General features: G+C 43.1%; 2 protein-coding genes across 3 annotated transcripts in view; one reads left to right on the top strand and one right to left on the bottom strand.

The window, feature by feature from the left end:
• The first annotated feature begins 2,431 nt into the window (after positions 1 to 2,431).
• Positions 2,432 to 12,212, top strand: FBXO7 (F-box protein 7). The gene is made up of 9 exons (XM_048301300.1): positions 2,432 to 2,664; positions 4,010 to 4,313; positions 5,266 to 5,493; positions 6,840 to 6,981; positions 7,453 to 7,536; positions 9,172 to 9,264; positions 10,239 to 10,415; positions 11,089 to 11,126; positions 11,480 to 12,212. The coding sequence occupies exons 1-9, from the start codon at positions 2,543 to 2,545 to the stop codon at positions 11,882 to 11,884; spliced, it is 1,593 nt and encodes a 530-aa protein (XP_048157257.1). The 5' UTR covers positions 2,432 to 2,542; the 3' UTR covers positions 11,885 to 12,212.
• A 177-nt stretch (positions 12,213 to 12,389) lies between these two features.
• Positions 12,390 to 20,569, bottom strand: part of SYN3 (synapsin III) — a 189,257-nt gene continuing 181,077 nt past the window's right edge. For both annotated transcript variants that reach the window (XM_048301298.1, XM_048301299.1), the window contains 3 exons: positions 20,016 to 20,100; positions 18,242 to 18,539; positions 12,390 to 17,845 (listed from right to left, as the gene is read on the bottom strand). In XM_048301298.1, the coding sequence (XP_048157255.1) occupies positions 17,713 to 17,845; positions 18,242 to 18,539; positions 20,016 to 20,100 (516 nt within the window). In that variant the 3' untranslated portion in view covers positions 12,390 to 17,712. The remainder of the gene's footprint in view (positions 17,846 to 18,241; positions 18,540 to 20,015; positions 20,101 to 20,569) is intronic.

Consider the following 20,569-nt stretch of genomic DNA (forward strand, 5'->3'; position numbering starts at 1 on the left):
CTTAACAAATTAGACTTAAAAATAATTCACTATTTCTGATAAGAGCAAACTATGCTGAAAGTCAAAATTCTTCTGTACACAACCATTTTTCCAAGCCTCTAAGCACACAGGTTTCCTGTATTAATTTGACAAGTGCCCTTCCCAGCCAGAGGTCAACTTCATATATGGCTATTGAAAGTCTCCTGCCTGCAGACTGAGACAAAATTAAAATGGTGGAGAAAACCTGTAACTCATCAAATAACAGCCCTTTTTTCTAGAATGATGTGTGAGGGAAAAAAATAATGGTGGTGTTGAGTCATTTGTAATTTGCCAGACTTGAAAGCAGAGGAAAATGGTTTAGCCTTTCATCCTAATTGTTTCCTAGGAGATTTTCCTGCTGTGTGGAAAATGTGTCTAAACCTTATATTGTGTGGAAAACGTGTCTAAACCTTACATTATAGCATGACTCATAAAGTTCAAAGGAAAAATTCACAGAATGGCAGCAAAAATGCTCACTTGTAACTGGTGTAGCTGGTTACCTAATAATGACTACAGTCAGCTCCTGAGAAACTGAACCACTTCATGTCACACAATCACTTCAGCTTGTGCAAGCTACTGAAAAGGTGGTTCTGCTGTTAGCACCATGCCTGCAGCCGTGGGCATTCCACATACTAGGGAAGCCTCCTCCTCCCTTCCAAAGGAGCACAAACTAAGATGCCACAGAGCCAGTGGGATAACAGGAGGTGGCTGGGACAGTCACCTCTTCACTCTGAAGGATGAAACAGAGCAGGACATCCGTGGCCAAAGGGAAATGGTAATGATGTTGAGGCAGCAGCATGACTCACTTTGGATTCAACCCTCTTCAAGAGAGAGCAAAGAATTTCTGAGAAGCACAGTGCTCCTTACATGTTCTCCTTTCTACCTCTTTGCCAATTCCATTGGCATCCCCCCCTGCTGCAGCAACCCACTCTTCTGGATTTATCCAGGATGTGGCCCCATTTGATGATGACTGCATAAGCACTCCTTCAAAAACGGTAGTGGCAAAGGTTGCAGCTTCTCAGGAAATCCCTTGTTGTAGTGTTTGTCAGTGAGGACCCGTAAGTTACACCAAGCTGATTGTAATGAGCATCAGCTCTTCCATTGTTCAGCGAGTGGTGTTCCAGCTCAGCAGTCTCCTTCTTTCATCGCCTTCAGTACAAGCCTCTCCTTTCCACTGAGGAATTTATTGACATGTTGAAAACAGAGGATGGCTGCCCTTCAGTTTGAGACATGTCTGACAGCCAACTCCAAAATGAATGGGATAGTTTCAATGGCCATGTTAAGATGCATAAAGGAGATTTCACCTGCAGCCCAGAATAAAGAGTTTTTTGAAGTTTCAAGTCTCCTTTTTCTGATGGGGCCCCTAGGGGCTGAAAGAAGCCAGCAAGCCTGTTTCTACAGGGTTAAGCAATGTGTATAGGGCCCTAATAAGCACTTGTACTTGGTGGTAGCTCCGTAAGCTAGGTCTTGTGATTTCACTTAATTTTTTAGTATTATATTCCTAGAATGTACCCCAGGTTTCTTGCATTAATCTTTGTATGGAGAAATGTGATGCAAGCCAGGTTTTATCATGAGAAAGAAAACCAAGTTCAGAGAATATGCATTGTTCCAAGTTACCTCTGAATTTACTGCTTTTAAAAATTCAATGGAATTCATTAAACAAAGCAAAAACCTGAAAATTTTTTTGCTTTTTACATTATTCCCCCACTCAACATTATACTCCTGCCAAGTATGCATTTCCAGGTTCAAGACGTGGGAAGGGCTTTCTTCCAATTATGACACGTGAAGAGGAACTAAAGCCAGTAAACTTCAGTTTGTACCACTTCATACATTTGGCGAGATTTTTTGCCCACAGTCGTTGTACCATTATCTGTGAGGTGGTAACTCAGCAGTCTGGCCTAGAAAAATGTGGTTCCTTTATACAACTAAACACTCTCGGGGAAAGCATCCTCCTTCAGCCTTTCCCCTTGTGCATTTCCACCCTCGCCTACAGTTTAACACCCAGGCAGGCTCTCCCTGGCAGTTTTGGCTACAGAACATCGCCTCACCCTGTGCTACACTGAGGACGAGGAGGGCAGCGGCCCAACCACCCTCGCCACGCGGGGCTGGGCAGCCCGGGCACAGGAATAACACCCGCCAGTAGCTTATCCATCGCAAGGGAAGCAGCTGAGGAGGAACGGAGCAGTTATGAGGCGCAGGAGCCGCAAGGCAATCACACCGGCAGCAATGGCGGCTCCCGCACCGCCTGTGGGGGCGCGCGGGGGCGGCCCCTCCCGCGCACAACCGAGCGCCCAATCATCGATCGCGGCGGGGCGGGGCCGCCACCGCCGCGCAGGCCACAACGCGGGACGCCGAGACAGAGATCGGGGGCGTGCCGCGAGTCCCGGAGGCGGGGCCGCGACAACCAAAACAACGGCCCGGCCCGGCAGCCCTTGCGCCCGCGCCCCGCCGCCACCTTTCCCGGCGCCGCTGCCCGGCGGGGCCCGCTCGGGGCGCGAAGACCCCACCCCGTCCCGCTGCCGCCATGAAGCTCCGCGTTCGGCTGCAGAAGCGAACGGCAGCCCTGGAGGTGCAGGGGGCGGAGCCAACGCTGGGGGAGCTGCGCGCGCAGCTGCGCCTGGCCCTGCTGCCCGCCTGGGGGTACAGGTAGCGAGCGGAGCGAACCATCGTGAGGGGGTGCCGGGGGGGGGGGGGGAGGTGATGCCGGCCGTGCGCGGCCCGGGTCGGCGGGGCCGTACCACGCGGTGCGGGGGGAGGGATCTGCCCCCCGGCCCCGCGGGCGCGGTGCTGCCCCCTGCGGGCGGGGCGGCGCTGCTGCGGCGCGTGGCGGGGATCGCGTGGCGGGGATCGCGTGTCCGGCCCCGCGGCGGTTCCGGCTCGCGGAGCGCCGGCCCCGCCGGGGGACCAGCGCTGCTTCCCGGCTGGGCGCTGCGGAACGGGAAGGCAAAACTTCGGGCGTGCTCCGCTGTGAAATGCTCGGCCAGAGCTGACTGAGATTTCTGCGCGGTACTTATGTTACAGAATGCTGTAGGGTCTCAGTTTTACACTTCTCTCCGGCTTCCTGGAGAATCTCGGTTTCAGTTTCATAAACGTTTTATCTGTGAGCAACTCACGGCATCCTCCGTAGGAGAGTAAAGCCTGCAGAATCGCTTTAAGAACCGCCTGTAAAAGGGGAGCGTTTTCTGATGGTGGCTGAAGGGTTTGTATCACAAACCTTTAATTAGGTCCGACGTGCTGGTATTTCACTGGTGATTCACACAGCAGTGTGGGCAGGAGGAATCTGAAGTTACTGCTTGTCTTGCTGCAGTGGGTGTATTTTATAGCTGATACTGGGTAGCTGCTTCCCTGCTAACCAGTTTCATTTCTGGGGGTTTTTTTTTTGGCCTGAAGCATCTTATTTTATTACCCTCGTTTGCAGCTAGCATTCTATAGGACAGCTGCTGATCTTTGAAATTAATGTTTAGCTCGATGGGAAAGCAAGGTGGTTGAGCCTTCAACACTATTTATTTTTAAATAATCTGAGGCAGTAGTTATTTAGAGCTTGTTTTCCTAGCTGTGATATCTTCTATTTTGAAGGGCACTTGTTTGCTTTCTTTCATAACTGTTTTATGAGCAATTTCTGTAAATGAAGTTTTATTTACCAAGCAGCTACAGCAACTTAAAATGTACTTGGCAAGAAATGTGGGGAAATAATTTCATACAATCTTTTTTCTATCTCTATCTATTTCACTATTTCTTTAACATATAGGTAATTAGTAATGGATTAAGCCGCATAGCACAATACTCTTGTAATATACAGTATGCATTTCTAACTGTAGAATTATAGAGCCATTAAGGTTGGAAAGGACCTCCAAAATCATCAAATCCATCTTCGACCAATCACTACCAGATCAACTAAACCAAAGTACCAGTTGCCATGTCCAGTGGGTGGCTATCCAGGGTCAGCCAACCATGTTTCCTTACGTTTTTGTTTTTTTTAATTATTTTGCAGTTCTGATACCACATTTTCAATAACATTGAACAGAAAAGATGCTCTCACAGAGGATCAGAAGACCTTAGCTTCGTACGGGATTGTTTCTGGTGATTTGATTTGCTTACTACTAGAAGAGCCAGATGGACAACCCAGCCTACCTCCTCCTCCACCTCCTTCTGCTCCTCCACCACTTCAGAATGGTCATGAGCCGTCCACCTTGACCCCCAACAAAAGTCAGGCCAACAGTCCAAAAGGAGAAGGGCAGAATGAGCAGTCTAACAATGAGAAGGCTCAGGTGGAAGTTCAAGAGAGTGATGAGAGGGTAAGTACACGAGAATTTTCCTGTACAGCACAGGGCAAAAAAGAAGGTATCCTGTTGTGTCAGTTGCTGTACTACATAGGAGATAATCTCTTCAGAATATTTGGCTCCTTATATTTGTCTGATATATATTCAGTTATTTGAATGGACATTCATCTCTATTCATTGTATTTTACTGTGGCACAGAAGCTAATTCAGAGAGCTCAAAGTGTTTCAGGAGTAAATGTTTTTGCTGGAACATACACTTAAGGAAGTAAGGATTACATTTCTTACCTGCCTCAGTGCTATTTTCTTGAGGAAACTGATTCTAGATAGGAGCAGATGCAACAGGCACTGTCGAAGATAGGCTCTTTTTCTTACGCCCTTTCCTGACCCTTCCCTTAGGTAAATCTGTTTACAGGTTTCATTCTACTTCTTTTAAATAAAGTGTCTGTGTAGTTTTGTCAGTTACTAATAACAGGCTATGATTTTGGTAGAATAAAGGAAGCTACAGTGAAGCCACAGCCCTCCTCAAGTGGCAGCAGGTGCACTCCATTGATTGATTTCTCCCCACCCCTGCTTTTTAGGCCTGTTGTGTTTGTTGGCAGCCCAAGTTACCATTTTGGTTACTTGCCATGCATATTGGCTAAGTTCAAATAAATGGTGATAGTACAGTGATTAAATTATTCCTGTGTATGTTGCAAAAATTCAGATGAAGGTTTAATATATTATGATCACTTTGTCTTTAGTTAGTATATGCAATGAAATAACACTCTTTCATGAAGGGTTTGCATTATAAAGATTAAAAAATACAAAGGCTACATGTATAGTTTCAGTCTCCATCTGGAATGCTAGAATATGGAGGTATAGTGAATCTGTACAACTTGTATGGGAAATCAGGCTGGAATAAACAGATGTTTAATGATGATGTATATAGAGGTGTAATTTCTGACATATGTTTTGCTTTCCCCTGAAGGCAGGATCCAGCCTAGAATTTCCTTCTGGATTAGTCCCAGAAGATGCTGACCTGGAAGAAGGTACAGGTTCCTATCCCTCTGAACCCATGCTGTGCAGTGAAGCTGCTGATGGTGAAATACCCCATTCCTTAGAGATGCTCTACCTTTCTGCTGACTGTACCAGTGCCACTGATGCCTTGATCGTTCTGGTTCATCTTCTCATGATGGAAACAGGCTATGTACCTCAGGTAGGTAGGTGCACCACCAAACAGCAATTTCTGGGTCAGTGTGGGGAAGCTGTGGAATATACAAGATGCATCTGAGGATCTGCTTCTGCCTTTGTATATATCAGTTGGCTGCAGGGGCTGCTGAAGGATCAGCTTCTCTAATTTCCCTGACCAGAAAGTCTTCAGGCTAAAGATAGAGCAGCTTCTAGGTGTGGAAGAAGAGGCCTGTACCTGTGTTTGTTTTGGTCCTCAGCCTCACAGGGACCCAGCTGAACCTCCTGCTCCTGCCTTACACTATTGAGCATGTGCTGATGTGCTTAGATTGTAGCACTTCCCCAAAGTACTGCCTTAAGAGTCAGCGTTGTCTCAGTGCTATCCTGTCAAGTGGTGCTTAATGAGGCCTAGGTCTGCCAAAGCACTGCCTCTAATTCCGTATTCAGCTAAGTGTCATGTTTGTCTTTGGTTCTACTAATCTATAGAGGTATCATACTCGAGCACCTATGGCAGTATGTCTGTACGAAGTATGGATTCACTTTTTCCCTTTGCATTTGCATTTTATGTTTACTAATATGTGGCTGAATGTGCAGAAAAAGACTTGGTCTTGGGCAAGTGTTTAGATTCTCGTATTTTTTCTTGCAGTGAGGCTTACTAAGCACATGTGGGTGTCAGGTTGACCAATACCAATTTAATAAATATGCTAAGTTCATTGCATCCCCCTAATTTGAAATACTGTGTAAAGAATACATTTGCCACTGGAGATGAAGTTTGGTTATGTCAGTGAGCAGGCTTGGAGGTAGGAAGGATGATTGCTGTGCAGATTTAAGAGAAAAGAAAGAATCTACTTTCACTTGTGGTTACATTGTATCTGTATCAGTACCTCTGAAATTCCATCTGAGCCTCTTCATGCTGAAATTGAAAGCCAACCTGTTAGTTGACTCAGATTTTCTAATTAACTTCAAACTATGATTCTAAAGCCCTGTCAAATACTGTAAGTTCACAGAAAAGGTACAATAACTTTTTTTTTTTTTTTTTTTTTGTGCAGCAAGTCAGTTATGTGGAATTGTCAGAATGTTGGAATGGATGGATGTGTCTCAAAGAAATAGGTGTGAGTGCTCACTGAACGTCCTTTCCTATCAGGACGAAAAATTTACTGAACTTCACTTAGATTTGTTGTTAGTTTTGGGGAAAATAGTGTAGAATCAGACATATTCGTAATCACTGTGTCATAATGTGCATTAGGACTGACCTAAGAGTTGAATTGCAAACATCATTCTGCCATTTCCTAACTTCTAATCCTTTTCTCACCCCTCAGCATTGGCACATTGCAGAAGTATGACAGTGTGTTTGTTACCCCTTTGCATTTGTAGGGGATAGAAGCCAAGGCAGTCTCTATGCCAGAGAAATGGAGAGGGAATGGTATTTATAAGCTACAGTACACACATCCCCTTTGTGGAGAAGGTTCTGCTGGTTTGACTTGTGTGCCTCTGGGAGAGCTTATTGCTATTAATGGTAAGTCAGTAATGTCTTTATCCTGGATGCACATTCCTAAGTATCACCATTGTTTAGGAAGAGAAAACTTAAGTGTCCTTTGTGTGCTCTGCTTTGAACTACACCTTTATTACTTGGGTTGCTGAGGTGCAGGAGTTGCCACTTCCTGATGCTGAATACTCTTGGCATTTCTAGTCTCTGTGTTAACTGTTTATTTCCCAGTTGTTGTAACAGATTAATCCTTAGGAGATTCACCTGGCCTTTTCATTGCAATATTGTAGAAATATGTTTGTTGTCTAATTTCACAGGAGCTTTGGTACACATTGCCAGACATGAAGGAAGTAGATTTGCATCAGCTACAATGTTTTGGCTTCTTTTATGTTATTTGCAAGACTTACAATTTCAGACTATGTATTACTTCAGTAATGAAGTGGTCTTTGTTGTCTCACTGGATTTTAAATTCTGAAATGTCTTTCTTTCTTATATTTGTAGCAACATTAAAAATCAATGAAGAGATTAAAAGTGTTAAGAGAATCCAGCTATTGCCATCATCCTTTGTTTGCTTTCAGGACCCAGGTATGTCTGAGCTATGATACTCATAGTAGTAAATTGAAAAGTAAAGAAGTGACACAGTGGGTAAGAATATGCTTTAGTAGAGCACCAGATAGGTACAGAATAACAAAAAAGAATAAAAATGTGGTTACCATTTGGGTTAGTCGTAACCTTGTGGTAAGAGGAATTCGGAGTGTAGCCATTTACTCATACTTTGTTATTAGCACAAATTGTATTTCTTGGATTAACAAGGTAAGGAAAGAACCTCTCAAAGCTCAGTTTATCCTTCGGCCCATATGCCTGTTATTTATGAGGTCTTAAGCACATGTGTGTGTGGGAGACAGAGGAGTAGAAACTCCTGCAATTAAAGGAGGCTTTGATTTACAACCCTGGAAAAGACTAGGTCTGGCTTAATTGACAGAGATTTGTGGACTTTAAGCAAAAGGATTACAAACTTGTGTTCCTATCATTATAAGTAAAATTGTACACTGGGTGTTTTGGTGAAGGGTTTTAAAATATAATAGTGTGATTTTATATAGTTTAAGAATGTAGATGGTATAAGAGAGACAACTGTGTGTACGTGACATGAGAAGTTATTGGTCAAGACATAGCTGCATTGCAGTGAGAAGTGCCACAGGTGATAGGTCATTAATCTAAAAGTGTCATTTTAAGTATCTATTGGATTAGAAAGTTATAAATTACGATGTAACCCTAAATCTTGTCACTAGTCACCATTACTCGGAGGTGTTGTAAAATCTCACTCCTTGACTGATGCGTTTGTTATTTTAAACAATAAATTCGTGTAGTTGCATAGTCCCATCCCTTAAAGTTATTTTCCTCCGACATGTGAAAGTGCGGGAAACGGACATGTGTGAATCTCTGGGACATCAGTGCTGGGTGATATCCCCTTTCTGCCTGGCAGCTCAGGACTTCAGAAGTTGATGGTACCTCCACTCTTGTTGTGGCACCATAGTTGTTAAATTCTTTTTGTCAGGAAACATGTGCTGACCACATAGGTTTCTCCAGAGTGGCAGGATTAGAGGGAAGACTAAAGTGAGGGAGGAGAGAAGGGCAGATTGATGTAGATCCTTGTGAGCACAGACCTGACCACCCTTACATTCTCAGAAGGATATGAGCTGCTTTATTGGCAGTCCAGGCTGACCCAGTTTCCTATGTTCTGTGTAGTCACTGATGTACAAGTCTAATTGAAAGGCTGTAGAAGAGCTGAGTGCTGAAATGTGTCCAATACACCAGTAAAGTCTCCCAGCTCCTCTTTCTTCAGGGAACAGAAAAGAAAAATACTTCTGTCAGAGAAATGAAACTTGCAGGCTTTTAGAACATAGGTTTATGTAGGGCAGGAGCTTTGAAATATGACAAAGGAAGCTCTGACACCTTCAGAGTCAGTTTCTTTGCAGAGAACTCAGGTCTCTCCCTTAATTGTGCTTTTTAAGGCCAAAGGGAAAGCTTAACCTGACCATGGAACTGGTCTCTAGTTTGTCAATGATTGACTTGTTGCAGGATAGTTACTCTAGCAGCAGAGCTGCTCCCATCAAGACCACAAGCAGATTGAAGTTGTGCTAATAAGAAAACTATAATTCTTATATAATTTTTGCATTATAATCTCTTGAATTTAAGCTTTTTCTCTCCCTTCTTTGATAGAGAAGGTTGCAGGTGTTTACAAAGATCTTCAGAAATTATCCCGTCTCTTTAAAGACCAGCTGGTCTACTCTCTCCTGGCTGCTGCCCGACAAGGTGAGAGAAAATATTTACAATTAGAGATGGTACTTAATTTTTGAGGATGGAAGGAAGGGGGTCTATCTAAAGGCTTGAAGGAAAAGTGTTAGAAACAGCTGTTCAGTGATAGGCATATAAAGAGTAAACACAAAGTAATATATACATGGTAAAGAAATTTAGCATTAAAATATTATCTTTGTAACTCAAAAGTATTAATCTTTGTAACTCAGAAAATGTTAATATAATTATGGTTTTAATTTTGATTGCTTTAGTCTCACTTCAGAGATGGAAATGGAGTGGCTGTTTTCCATGCATAACGATGAGGAAATCCTACTACAGTAATTTTGTAGCAATAGTTCTTGAGTTTTGATCTATTTCTTTGTCAAAACAGAAAAATTTATTTAGCATCATATTTGGAAGTCTGACCTCAGGAGTGGTCTTATTAGGAACTGGTCATTGAGGGCTTGGAGAGGATGGTGGGAAGTAACCCAGTGTTTGTAAAGCAGTAGGAAGCCAAGCTTTGTCTGCATAGTTACTGCCATAGAAGGTCTCAGCTCTGTATTCTGAATTCAGTGGAATTCCCTCTAGACTTCAGTGCATGAAGGTTTTATGCGAGTCATGTGCCCTGTATTTCTGGTTTTTTGCAAGCTCATGAAGTTGGGCAGGTCTTTTTTTTTCTTTACTTATTCCTTAGCTCTGTAGCCTATAAGCACACTTTGGTGTGTGGAATGTTTCTTAGGTGTAGTGCTCAGTATAAAGTGTCATTTGCCCTATTTTGTGCACCTTACAAGTGTAGTTAGAGTTGTAAGAGATCTGTTTTGCAGTATCACAGTAGTTGCTCAGAAAAGTGATGTAACTCAGGCATCAAAGGGAGAGGATGTAAGGGAAAGATTATGTTCTTTTTTCTTTTAGGGTCTTTAGAGATAGAACCACTACCTCAGTGGTGTTGAGTTTACTCTATTTTTTCTGAACTTACTTTCTTCTTTCTCTAGCTTTGAACTTACCAGATGTGTTTGGGTTAGTGGTCCTTCCTCTTGAGCTCAAGCTTCGGATTTTCAGACTTCTGGATGTCCGTTCCCTCATCTCTCTCTCTGCTGTTTGCCGTGATCTCTACACAGCTTCCAATGACCAGCTTCTCTGGAGGTTTATGTATCTGCGGGATTTCCGAGGTAATGTCGAGACACCTCTTTTTCTGGTTACATTCCCCTGTTAACAGAGGGATTAGGTCTGACGGGTTTTGATAAGAGGCTCCTCAGGCAACCAATAATGATGTTTAAACACTGTGAGTAAATGCAGTTGTTTGTGATACTAACCAGTACAGCTGGTCAGGTGTGATTCAGCAGGATGCACAGTTTTCTGCCAAGGAAAATTGTTGGCAATCTTCTGAGCCACTGCTGCTGCTCCATGTGGTTCTTCCCATTATGTGGTGCAGGCTTTCCTTGTTTTCATCTGTTTCCTTTGCTACCTTGGTGTATTGGCTACTGCATATTTTAGGAAGTGGAGGGAAGATACATTCCTGCTTCAATTTCTCACAAGAGAGTGAAGAAACAGAGGTAATCAAGGGAAGTGCGGTCAGAAGGCAAAGGCAGGGACAATGTTTCTGGGATTTCTCTGTTTAATAACATTTGGAGATGATGCTTTACATTGAATGGGTGTGCAAGTAGATTACCTATTGAATGGACCTGGAGCTTTATATTTTTTAAGATGCATTATCTTTGTGAAAAGACATATTGACCCAAAGTGGTTTTTTGTATCTTGGTTATTCTTTTGAGTTCTGACAAACTGCAGGTATCTGTGGCACAAGATCTGTTGCTTTTTGTAATTTTTTGCTTCTCTTTGTAGATCCTATTGCAAGGCCTCGTGACACAGACTGGAAAGAAGTAGGTGGCTTTTTTATAGAATTTCTCTGAGATCAATCTTAGTTTGAGAATTAAGTATATACTTTGGGAGACAGTAACTTTGAGTTAAAGTTTAGTTTCAAAGTGTGGTTTTCTGTGTGTGCATGTTGGTCAGACCAGGTTAAAGGAGCATCAACAAGTTACGTGGTGCATGCTCAAATTGTGTGTTAAGAGATCTTCCAAAGATGCTGTGCCTGGTCTTTGGTGGGCAGGGGAATTGCTGCTCTGGGTTTTCAGACTGGTGAGGAGTGCTTTTTTGAAAAGTGCTGTAAAACTGAATGCAAGTGCTGAAGCTGGAACACTTAGCTTCAAAATGCCTTTTTTTCTGTCTGCAGCTATACAAGAAAAAGTTGAAACAGAAGAAGGAGGCCCTGAGATGGAGGCACATGATGCTTCTGCCCCCTATACCTCATCCAATCCCCTTTCATCCCAACCCATTCTATCCTAATCCCTTTCCACCCAACCCATTCCCATCAAATCCAATCTATCCTCCAGTGATCATTGGGGGAGAATATGATGAGAGACCAATGCTTCCATATGTTGGAGACCCAATTAACTCACTCATTCCTGGCCAGGGAGAAGCACCAGGTCAGTTTCCTCCATTCAGACCACATTTTGACCCAATTGGCTCCCTGCCTGGAGCAAACCCCACGCTTCCAGGACGAGTTGGTCCCAGTGACAGGTTTTCACCTCGACCCAGCCGGGGCCGCCCCATGGACATTCGCCGTGCATTCATTTGATCGCTGCTTTTTCCTGCAGGGAGTTTTGTAGTTGCTGAGCTTGCTTTCTAACTGATTGCAAATCCCAGGCACTAACATCTGCCTTCAGATTGTCTCAAGAACATGTGTGCATGGTAATGTCCCAACTACAGAGGCTGGGTTTGTTTTGTGCTCTGGTAGTGCTGTACCACCTGGCACTTAAGGTCTGTTCCTCACAGAGCTACGACTTAGAGCAGTTTGTTCTGCTTCCCCCCCCTCCTTGCCCTTAATCGTCTGTGAAGTGCTACTTAGAGACCAGGATACTGGCCAAATCCTTACTGCATCAGATAAAGAGCACTTTAAATACTAACTCTCTACTTGTCTGTCTTATTTGAAGAGTTTTACTAAATTGCCAGGATGAAAGGTTTTGTTTAAAATCTACCCAACTCAGTAATAGTCTTTATTAACAAAAAAGTTACCGTGTACTACATAGAACAGGATACTGCCACTTATGGTAGATGTGTGTTCATGGAAAGTTTTAAAGGAGTTGTTTCCTTTTTCCTTTATTAGGTAAAAAGCGTTTTTGTATTGTTACTTAATGCACAAAGAACACAGCAAAGGGATTTTCTTTATAATGGAAATATTAGAACACAAGTAAATTCATTTTACAAACAACTGAGTAAAGTCATGCTACGGTGCAACTCAGAAGTCTAAGCAGAAGCAGAGCAATTTTACAAAGAATCAGCAGCAAAACTTTTGACTTTCTCCTTGACTTTATAAATAAGGATCTGTAGTACATGACTGCATTTACTCTGTTTGAACTAAAAGTGGTGTGAAAATGCATCTTTTCTCCCTCTCTGACTTACTTAAAGAATTAAATAGGCTGACCTGGTTGCAGTGGAAATGGGATTACAACAACATGAGAAGCAGAATGAATTCTGACTTCAGTAAATTCTGTTTAATTCCATTACTTAAGTATCAGATTATATCTTGCCAAAAGGAAATGTGTTGTAGCATGTTACGAGCACCTTTCAAGTGTTGTCTTATTAACTATTGAGCAGCTAACAAGACCACTGTTAAAGTCTCCTCATGAGACCTGCAGGCTGATGCTGGAGCTCAGTTAAAGGAAGACTGGAATGACTAAACTTTGCTAGAACTTTTAATTTCTTATGTATTTTTTAAGATGATTGATCTAATTGTTTCTATAAATGTAAATGGTACTGATGACTGTTGTGACAACTGATATTATTTTCTAAAACTTTTTTGAAATTCCACCTGGAAATGGAATGACATTTCCTGTTAAATACAAGCTATTTAGTCAGTAAAACTTATGTGCTTTTTCAGGTGATATTTCAGTGGTTCATCTTGTTTTGTATAAAATCAGCTGACTTCAGTAAGGTCAGGAAGTTTTGCCAGTGGAAGTAAAATATAATACTTTATTTTGCTGTCAAAAGTTGTATTGCTTCTTTCTTCCCTTTTCTACTTCACAGCAATAGTTTTCCTTCACTACCAAGATTAGCCTTAACTTTTAACATTTGCCTTCAGTGGTTGAATTGCTTTGTTCCAAAAGAATTTTCACAAGTGAAATGTATAGTCAGACCTCTTACAGTTTACAGCAATTCTTTATATTCCACTGATTGTAAAAAAGGGAAATCTACACTGCACTTGTCTTGCATAATTTTGTCCTTGTGATTAGTGCTTCAGCAATGCATAATGTTCAGATAAGATTATAGAGCTTTAACTGATAAAATAATTCATGAAATATCCTTTTCCTTTTTTCCCCCAAGCTATTTCTGGGAACAGTGATCACATAATGCATGTGAGAAGTTAATTTTGTGGTGGCAGTGGTACTCACATTGCCAATGCCTCCATGACAGTCACGTGGTTTGCCCTGCTGGCAAGCTGTGTGCTGCTCTGGAATTGGTCCCTTTTTGCCGTGAAGACAATCACAAAGTGACCTGAAGATATTCCTTCCTTTTTTGTTGTCCTTCACATTGTAGTAAAGGTATTGTGAGCCAAAGATTAAGGAACCTGACTTAGCTGGAACTGTAAAGTTCCTTAAAGAGGAGTTCCTGTTATTCATAAAACAGGGTATAAAGTGAGTATCTCAGGACCAACAGTATAAAATTAGAAGACAAAACGTAGGAAATACTTGAAAACTAGCTGCTTGCTTTGTTTATTTGCCTAAGTCAAGTGTATTTGTCGTGGCTGTTGCAAACTGCAAGAGAGAAAACACAAAAGATGAAATGCCTGAAGATGAGCATTCCTTACCTGTGCTGTTCATCAGTATGCAGCACTGTAAAGATTGCTACTAAGTCACTTGGAAATAAGGAACTATTATCCTTGGCTTTTCTGTGTATTGTTTTATCTTATTCATGAAACTTTAAGCTAACCAGATGAAGCAACTGAGCCGTACACAAGGTGTGGGGTCTTGCGTACCTGCTTGTGACTAGTGGAAGATGGTAAAATACCACTGCATTTACAAGTAAGACTGCTGTTCTTTTGGACCTTAGCTTGCCTGGGAAGGTGTGTTCCATTCCTCTTGAAATACCACACCTAGCTATGACAAGAAAGTCAAGGTGTTCCTCAGTTTGTAGCTAAACAGCGAAATGTAAACTAATTTTCCAGGTGGTGGATACAATTGGGTGTCGTAGCTGTGTCCGAGCTACTGAATGGGGTGAATCCAAACACACAAACCTACTCATGTTTCCTGGCTTCCATGCAAAGAAAATTAAAGCAAATAGGACAAAAGAAGCTCTGGCCAGGTGCTTAGTTTTCACATCTGTGTGAGAAAGATCCCAAGGTGTGCTGTGGGACATGTGTGCCCTGTGATTTAAATGTAGCTTCTCTCTACCAATTTTTCTGTTGTTTTCTTACTGCCCCTGCTGTTATATTTAGGTACCTAAATGCCTCTTGGGTATACCTTAGCTTCCCATTCAAAAGGAAAATACCCCTTGTATTCCCTCTTTTGTTTAGAGTGTAGGGGTTTTGGCATAGAAAGCCAGCATCAAAGGCGATAACTTGAATATGGGCTGATGCATTTGTGAATCTTGTGCTAGCCACAACATCTAGTATGTGAGCATCGTAGCTGTAGACTTGAAGTGTACTGTTGGGACAGTTACAGGACACAACATCGATTTTCATCATTCTAACTTTGGAAATCAATTCTGTGTTTTAAAACACTTCTGTGAATAGAACTGAAGGTGCTTTTTCAGGAAGTAGGACTAAATAAATTAATCTGAGAGTGCCTGTTGTTTGTACTTGATGCTGCAACTTAAAGCCAGGAGGAGGGGAGATGCAATGCTGTTTGCTTGTCCCTTGAAAGATGACAGCTGGGAGCTATAGGCAGATGAAGAGATTGAGTCACTGCTGGGTATCGAAGCTGACAGTGCTCTCCTGTTCCTGTGGTCTGTCAGAGGACAGCCCTGCTGTGTTCAAATGCAGCTTCAGCAAATGACCCAGCTGTTACACTTCCAGCGATGGACTGCTGTTGATTTATGGGGTCATGTCGTACTAGTCACCATTCCTTTTTTGTATATGTTGTGTTGGTAAGGGAGTTGTAGAGTTTCAGGGGATAAAGCAATTGAGGATTCTTGCAGTAAACTTTCATTTCTGTCTCTGCATCTCTGGTGACCATTTAGTAGGGGAAGGCATAAACCATGCTGAGGGAAGTGTTACAGAAGGAAATCCTCTCCTGCCAGGGTTGTATTACCTCTTCTCCATATATGTGAAGCATGTTAATCTGCTATTCTTGCCAGTGGGACAGTGCTTGCTCAAGGCCATTTCTCACTCTTTTATTGCTCCTGGAGACTGCAAAAGAGCAGGGACTGTGTTTTTTTTCCTCAGATGATATATATTTATGATGCTACATTGTAAACTGCATGTCAAACCCTGAAGGACAGCACAGAACTGAGGAAAAAAAAAACCCAACAAACCCGAAACAGAAGACAAACCATCAGAGAGTAAGGTGGTTCTGTAATACTGAACTTGAGGTATAAATCATTGATCCAGATGAGTCTCTTGAGGACTTCCAATCTGGAAAAGCTATGCTGTTACTTGCCATTATATGTGCAAAGGCCTGCTCAGGGGTAGGTCATACAAGGTCCAGATGACTTCATTGGATTTAGATGTTCATTACAGGTACTATGCAGGAAGGATTTCCTAGTTTGGCTTTATTCCCACCAGTGAATCATGAGATCCAAGATGGCAAATGCAGCTGTTGCTTTTGCTGCTTTGGGGATCTCCTTGTTTAAGTGGCAGCAAAGATCTGGGCCATTGGCTCAAATATTTTTTTAACTTACTGACCTCCCTGGGCATTCCTCAGTATCATCACGGTGACGTTGCCAAGGGAAGCACAAAGTCAAGTCTGGCCTCAAAGCTGTATGTTGAGGTGGGATGAGGACTGGAACCTGCATTAAATGTGTTACAAACAGACCTCCCAGGGTGCAAGGGGTAGGCTCTCAGCTGGTATAAATAGCTATAAATACGTGGATTTATCCAGGGTGAGTTTTTTCAATCATGGACGTAGTTTGTGTGGGTTTTGTCATGTCCCAGTTCCAGTATATGTATACAGACACAGCTTCGTTCAGTGCTGCAGGCTTAGAGGAAAAGCACACCAGCAAAATCCATCTCTGTCTTCTCTGGAAGGATAATTCTTGGGAGTGGTCAGGGAGAACTAATACTGGTTGTTACCTGCTTGGGACAATCCCAAAGGTGCCCTCCTGTGGCTTGGTGTCTCTGGATGCACCCAGGTCATCGTACTTGTAAAGCATAATTTTCCAATTCCGTTTCAGGTTTGTCACCTTGCATTCATTTTGCATTCACCCCAGCAAAGTCAGTGGGAATTCAAGGCAGGAGACAGGATTTCACTCCTGTCCATTCAGTATTATGGAACACTCAGCACACAGCTATGTGCACTTCATCAGCTCTGCTATTAATTAAGCATGTTCCTGAGGGACATACACAGCCAGATGTGACCAAGTCACCAAAGCACTTGGAGTTTAGCTGGGTTTTGTCTGGAATTCGTGTGAACTGTGAATGTGAACTCATGTTTTCAGAGGCAGGGGAAGAAGTTTTTTGTGTGGAAGACCCACTTCTTAGGTTATTTTTGAACTGAGGCTACTGGGTTAGAACATGACATTTTTCTCTTAGTACTTGGGAATCACACACAGGGGACATAAATGCAAGGCATGAAACAGAGATGTTTTATCTGCTATGAGCAGAGTGATCTGGAACAAACTAGCAGTCCATCTGGCTGACCTGCTCGTGTGATCTTTGGTGCTTACTGATGCCTGGTACCATATTTATCGTGAACATCGTTTTTCTCTGAAAAGTGACTTTTTATGAAGTTGGTACCATGAAATTCCACACTTCACTGGATTTCCATGCTCAGGCATGCTCACTTTGTTGATCAATGGATACTTATTCTTGACTCTGCCTTTGCACATGTGTTTCTGAAAGAAGCCTTATTTTTTTTTAGCTTAACCTTAACAATAATTCAGTAATTGGAAGTTAACAATTGTATTGACTATATACAAATCAAAATAAAACCCAGTTTGCACTGTCATAACTGTTTTGACTCCACAGGGGTTAACAAGAGTAAAATTTGCTTTACAACTCAGTCATTTGAACAGATGTGATTCTGATTATGCACAAAACCCAATGAAATAGTGACACTTTTATACAGTCACTTCTCAGACGGTTATTCGAATATTTTCTTTGTATTAAAACAACTATAGTTTTCTAAATTCCCTTTACCCAGGTGTTAGTTGTAAATCGCTGGGTTCACTGAGTATATTCCAGGATGACATCAGGTATGACATAATGTAGAGTGAGGGCTGACAAAAGCACAGATCCAGCTGCAGGGACTGTTAATCAGAAAACAGGCTAGCAAATGATTTCCTCAGGTTGCGGATGGTCTCAGCTTTTGCTTCATCTTCAGTGGCATTTCCTCGCTGAGATGACTCAGATATGCTGAAGCTGTTTGTCAGGGACTGCGATTTGCTGAAAGGGAAAACAGTTCAGACTCAGCAGGAGAAGATGGGAATTGAAAGCTGGTTACTCATGCTTTGTGTTTCATCACACAAATTCAAGGATAAAAGGAAAGGTTGGTATGGAAAATCTCCTTGTGCTAAGACATCCAGGAATGGGGGAGGTGGGACAGAATGGGGCATGGGCAAGTGGCTTAGTCCAAATTGGTGTGTGTTACTGAAAACATCTGCCTAGAAGTATGCAGTTGCCATTTGGTGAGGCTGTTGTGGGAAACCCGTAAGTAATTTCCCTGCCAATACAGAAGACGGCCTCGAAACATCTGATATGTTCTTCATGTCAGCTCAGGGTGCTTTTTGGACAGCCTTTTTCTAATATCTACAGATCCTAGCAGTTTGTCAGAGCACTTACTTCAGGTGTGGGTGTGGGGTGGTTTGCTGCTTGGACATTTCCGTGGGGCTCGGCTGGCTGGGAGCCCGGCCTTGGGCAGGAGGCCTGGGCTGCTGTGGAGGGAACGCGCCTGCCTTGGAGGCCTGGACTGGAGAGGACCCAGCTGCTGATCGGACTTGCTGTGGAGATCCAGGTGACCTTTGCTGCTGAGGGGAAGTGGACTGGGGACTCTGGGGCTGCTGTCCTTGAGGAGAGAGCCGCTGCTGCGGGGGCGCGTTTGTTCGTGGAGGCTGAGATGCTTGCGGCTGGCGTGGTCCGCCTGAAAGGGACATGTGAGATAAATGTGAGGAAGTGCATGTGGTGGGCAACAAGCACAGAACATCTCTACAGAAGGACAGGTTTTGCTAACAGGAGAGACTCTTCAGAGTAACTTCATGGAGAAGAATAAGGCAAACCCTCTTTTACAGGCCTAAAATTGGTGTCATGCCCTCCTCTCTAGAGCTGTCCATTTCTCTACCTTCTTCAGCACTGAAGAAGTCCCTCCACTCTCCCCAAAGGGAATCACTTCAACCTGCCTTACCCTTCATGTATCTGGTATTTCTTATCCTTGGTGAGCGCTTCCTGCTTGGGGAAGGAAGAGTCACTGGAGAACCAGCTCTGTGGGAAATGTAAGCTGACCCTGCTGGTTTAGTAAGGGACCCCAGTGGTCCCTTCACGGGCCCAGCAGTTTGATGTGAGGCACTCCATCCTATCACTATCCATACCTCTGTTCCAGAACCATCACCAGGTGGCTTCAGCTGCTTTGGTAGCAGACTCTCAGAACTGAAGAGGATGTGGAAAACAATTGGATGTGACATGAGAAATTGCTGGACATGACAGATAATACTGTGAGGACCTGACAAAAGTTGCAGGTAGTGTTGTGAGGGCTGTCTGGATTTCACAGGTGGTCCGGGGAGTTATGTGAGAAAAAGCTTTACTGAGAATTGAACGGGAGTACTGGAGACAGATGGGGAGTAGTACCCTGCAAGGCCAACAGCTCATATCGATAGTATGGAATGCCACGATTACATACATGTGTTTGGTATCAGAAATGCTAATTTTGGATGCAGCAAAACTGTGACCAATGAGAAAAAGATAATTAGAGGAGGGTGTTAATTTGGTAGAAGGTTGAAATGGACAAAGGAAGGGAAGGTGGCAAAAATGAGGGTCTAATTAGTTATGTGAATTGAATGTTTGGTGTGACCTGGCTACCCACCCACGGGGTAGCCCTATGCTTCAGTGTACATCAGGACAATAAGCCAAACCTGTTGTTCTGACCAAGCCATGTAAGTCAAACCTGCTTCTGCTATCAGGGGGAGCTGGGTATGTGCTCTTGCTGACATGGGAACTCCTGGACAGATGGATCAAGGATCCTGGCATTGCAACACTGGTGTCTGTTCCGAGCCTGACAACACTAGCATCTTCCCATCACTTCTTAACACTTGTAGCCACCACAGCTTTGTGCAAACACAATATACTCTGAGCCCAGAATCCTGCTCCAGTGCCAGTTCAAGTGGCCTTGTTTGGCTGGGCCAAGTTGTACCAGGGGTATCAACTGGATCTATATCAAATTATCATCCCACTTTCTGAGCTGCTGTGGGATATGACAGTATCTGCTTTAATAGCACACTGAATTTGCTGCCTGCTTGTCAGTGAATTGGAAAATGAGCAAAACCTTTATCCTGATTCCTTTTATTTGGAAGGCAAACTGATAAGACTCAGAGTTATCACTGTCATGGGACTCAGAGAACTGTACCTTGTGGAGGAGGCCGTGGTTGTGACAGTTGTCCAAGCGGAGGTCCAGTCTGAGATTTCATTGACACAGGCTGAACTTGTGGAGGCTGGAGGAAAAAAAGCCAATCCAGTTAATACAGAGTCCCCAAAGAGAAGCCCTGAGGTAATACAGGAACTGTAGAGTCATGAAGTGTTCCTTAAATACACACTCACACACATGCAGCATCTGGCTGGTAAAATCTCATGGGACCGTAATGGAGAGGTGAGTAATAAAGAGCATAGAAGTTGTTTGCTCACAGGGAATAACAATGAAGTTACAGTTTAGAATGTTTTTTAGGCAATCAGGAATTACCAAATGTATCTGGCCTGAGGGGTTCTCTTAGTCCCATCTCCCATTTTGGACAGTTGCCAGCACCAGATGTTCCAAAGGAAGGAGGGATGAACCATGGAAATGTCTATGGAGTAATCATCTCTGTACCCTAAGGGGTCTCCTCTTGATTGCTAATAAGCAAGGGCCAGCTTCAGCCCTGAAACATGAAGCTTATTATCTGCTCCACAAAATCTTTGCAACAGTTC

Source organism: Corvus hawaiiensis, chromosome 4, assembly GCF_020740725.1.
Source record: "Corvus hawaiiensis isolate bCorHaw1 chromosome 4, bCorHaw1.pri.cur, whole genome shotgun sequence".
Classification (NCBI taxonomy): Eukaryota; Metazoa; Chordata; class Aves; order Passeriformes; family Corvidae; genus Corvus; species Corvus hawaiiensis.

Coding starts and splice junctions, on each gene's coding strand:
- FBXO7 (XM_048301300.1), top strand. CDS start 2,543: ATGAAGCTCCGCGTTCGGCTGCAGAAGCGAACGGCAGCCCTGGAGGTG. Junction 2,665..4,009: donor CTGCCCGCCTGGGGGTACAG/GTAGCGAGCGGA, acceptor ATTATTTTGCAG/TTCTGATACCACATTTTCAA. Junction 7,537..9,171: donor TGTTTGCTTTCAGGACCCAG/GTATGTCTGAGC, acceptor CTTCTTTGATAG/AGAAGGTTGCAGGTGTTTAC.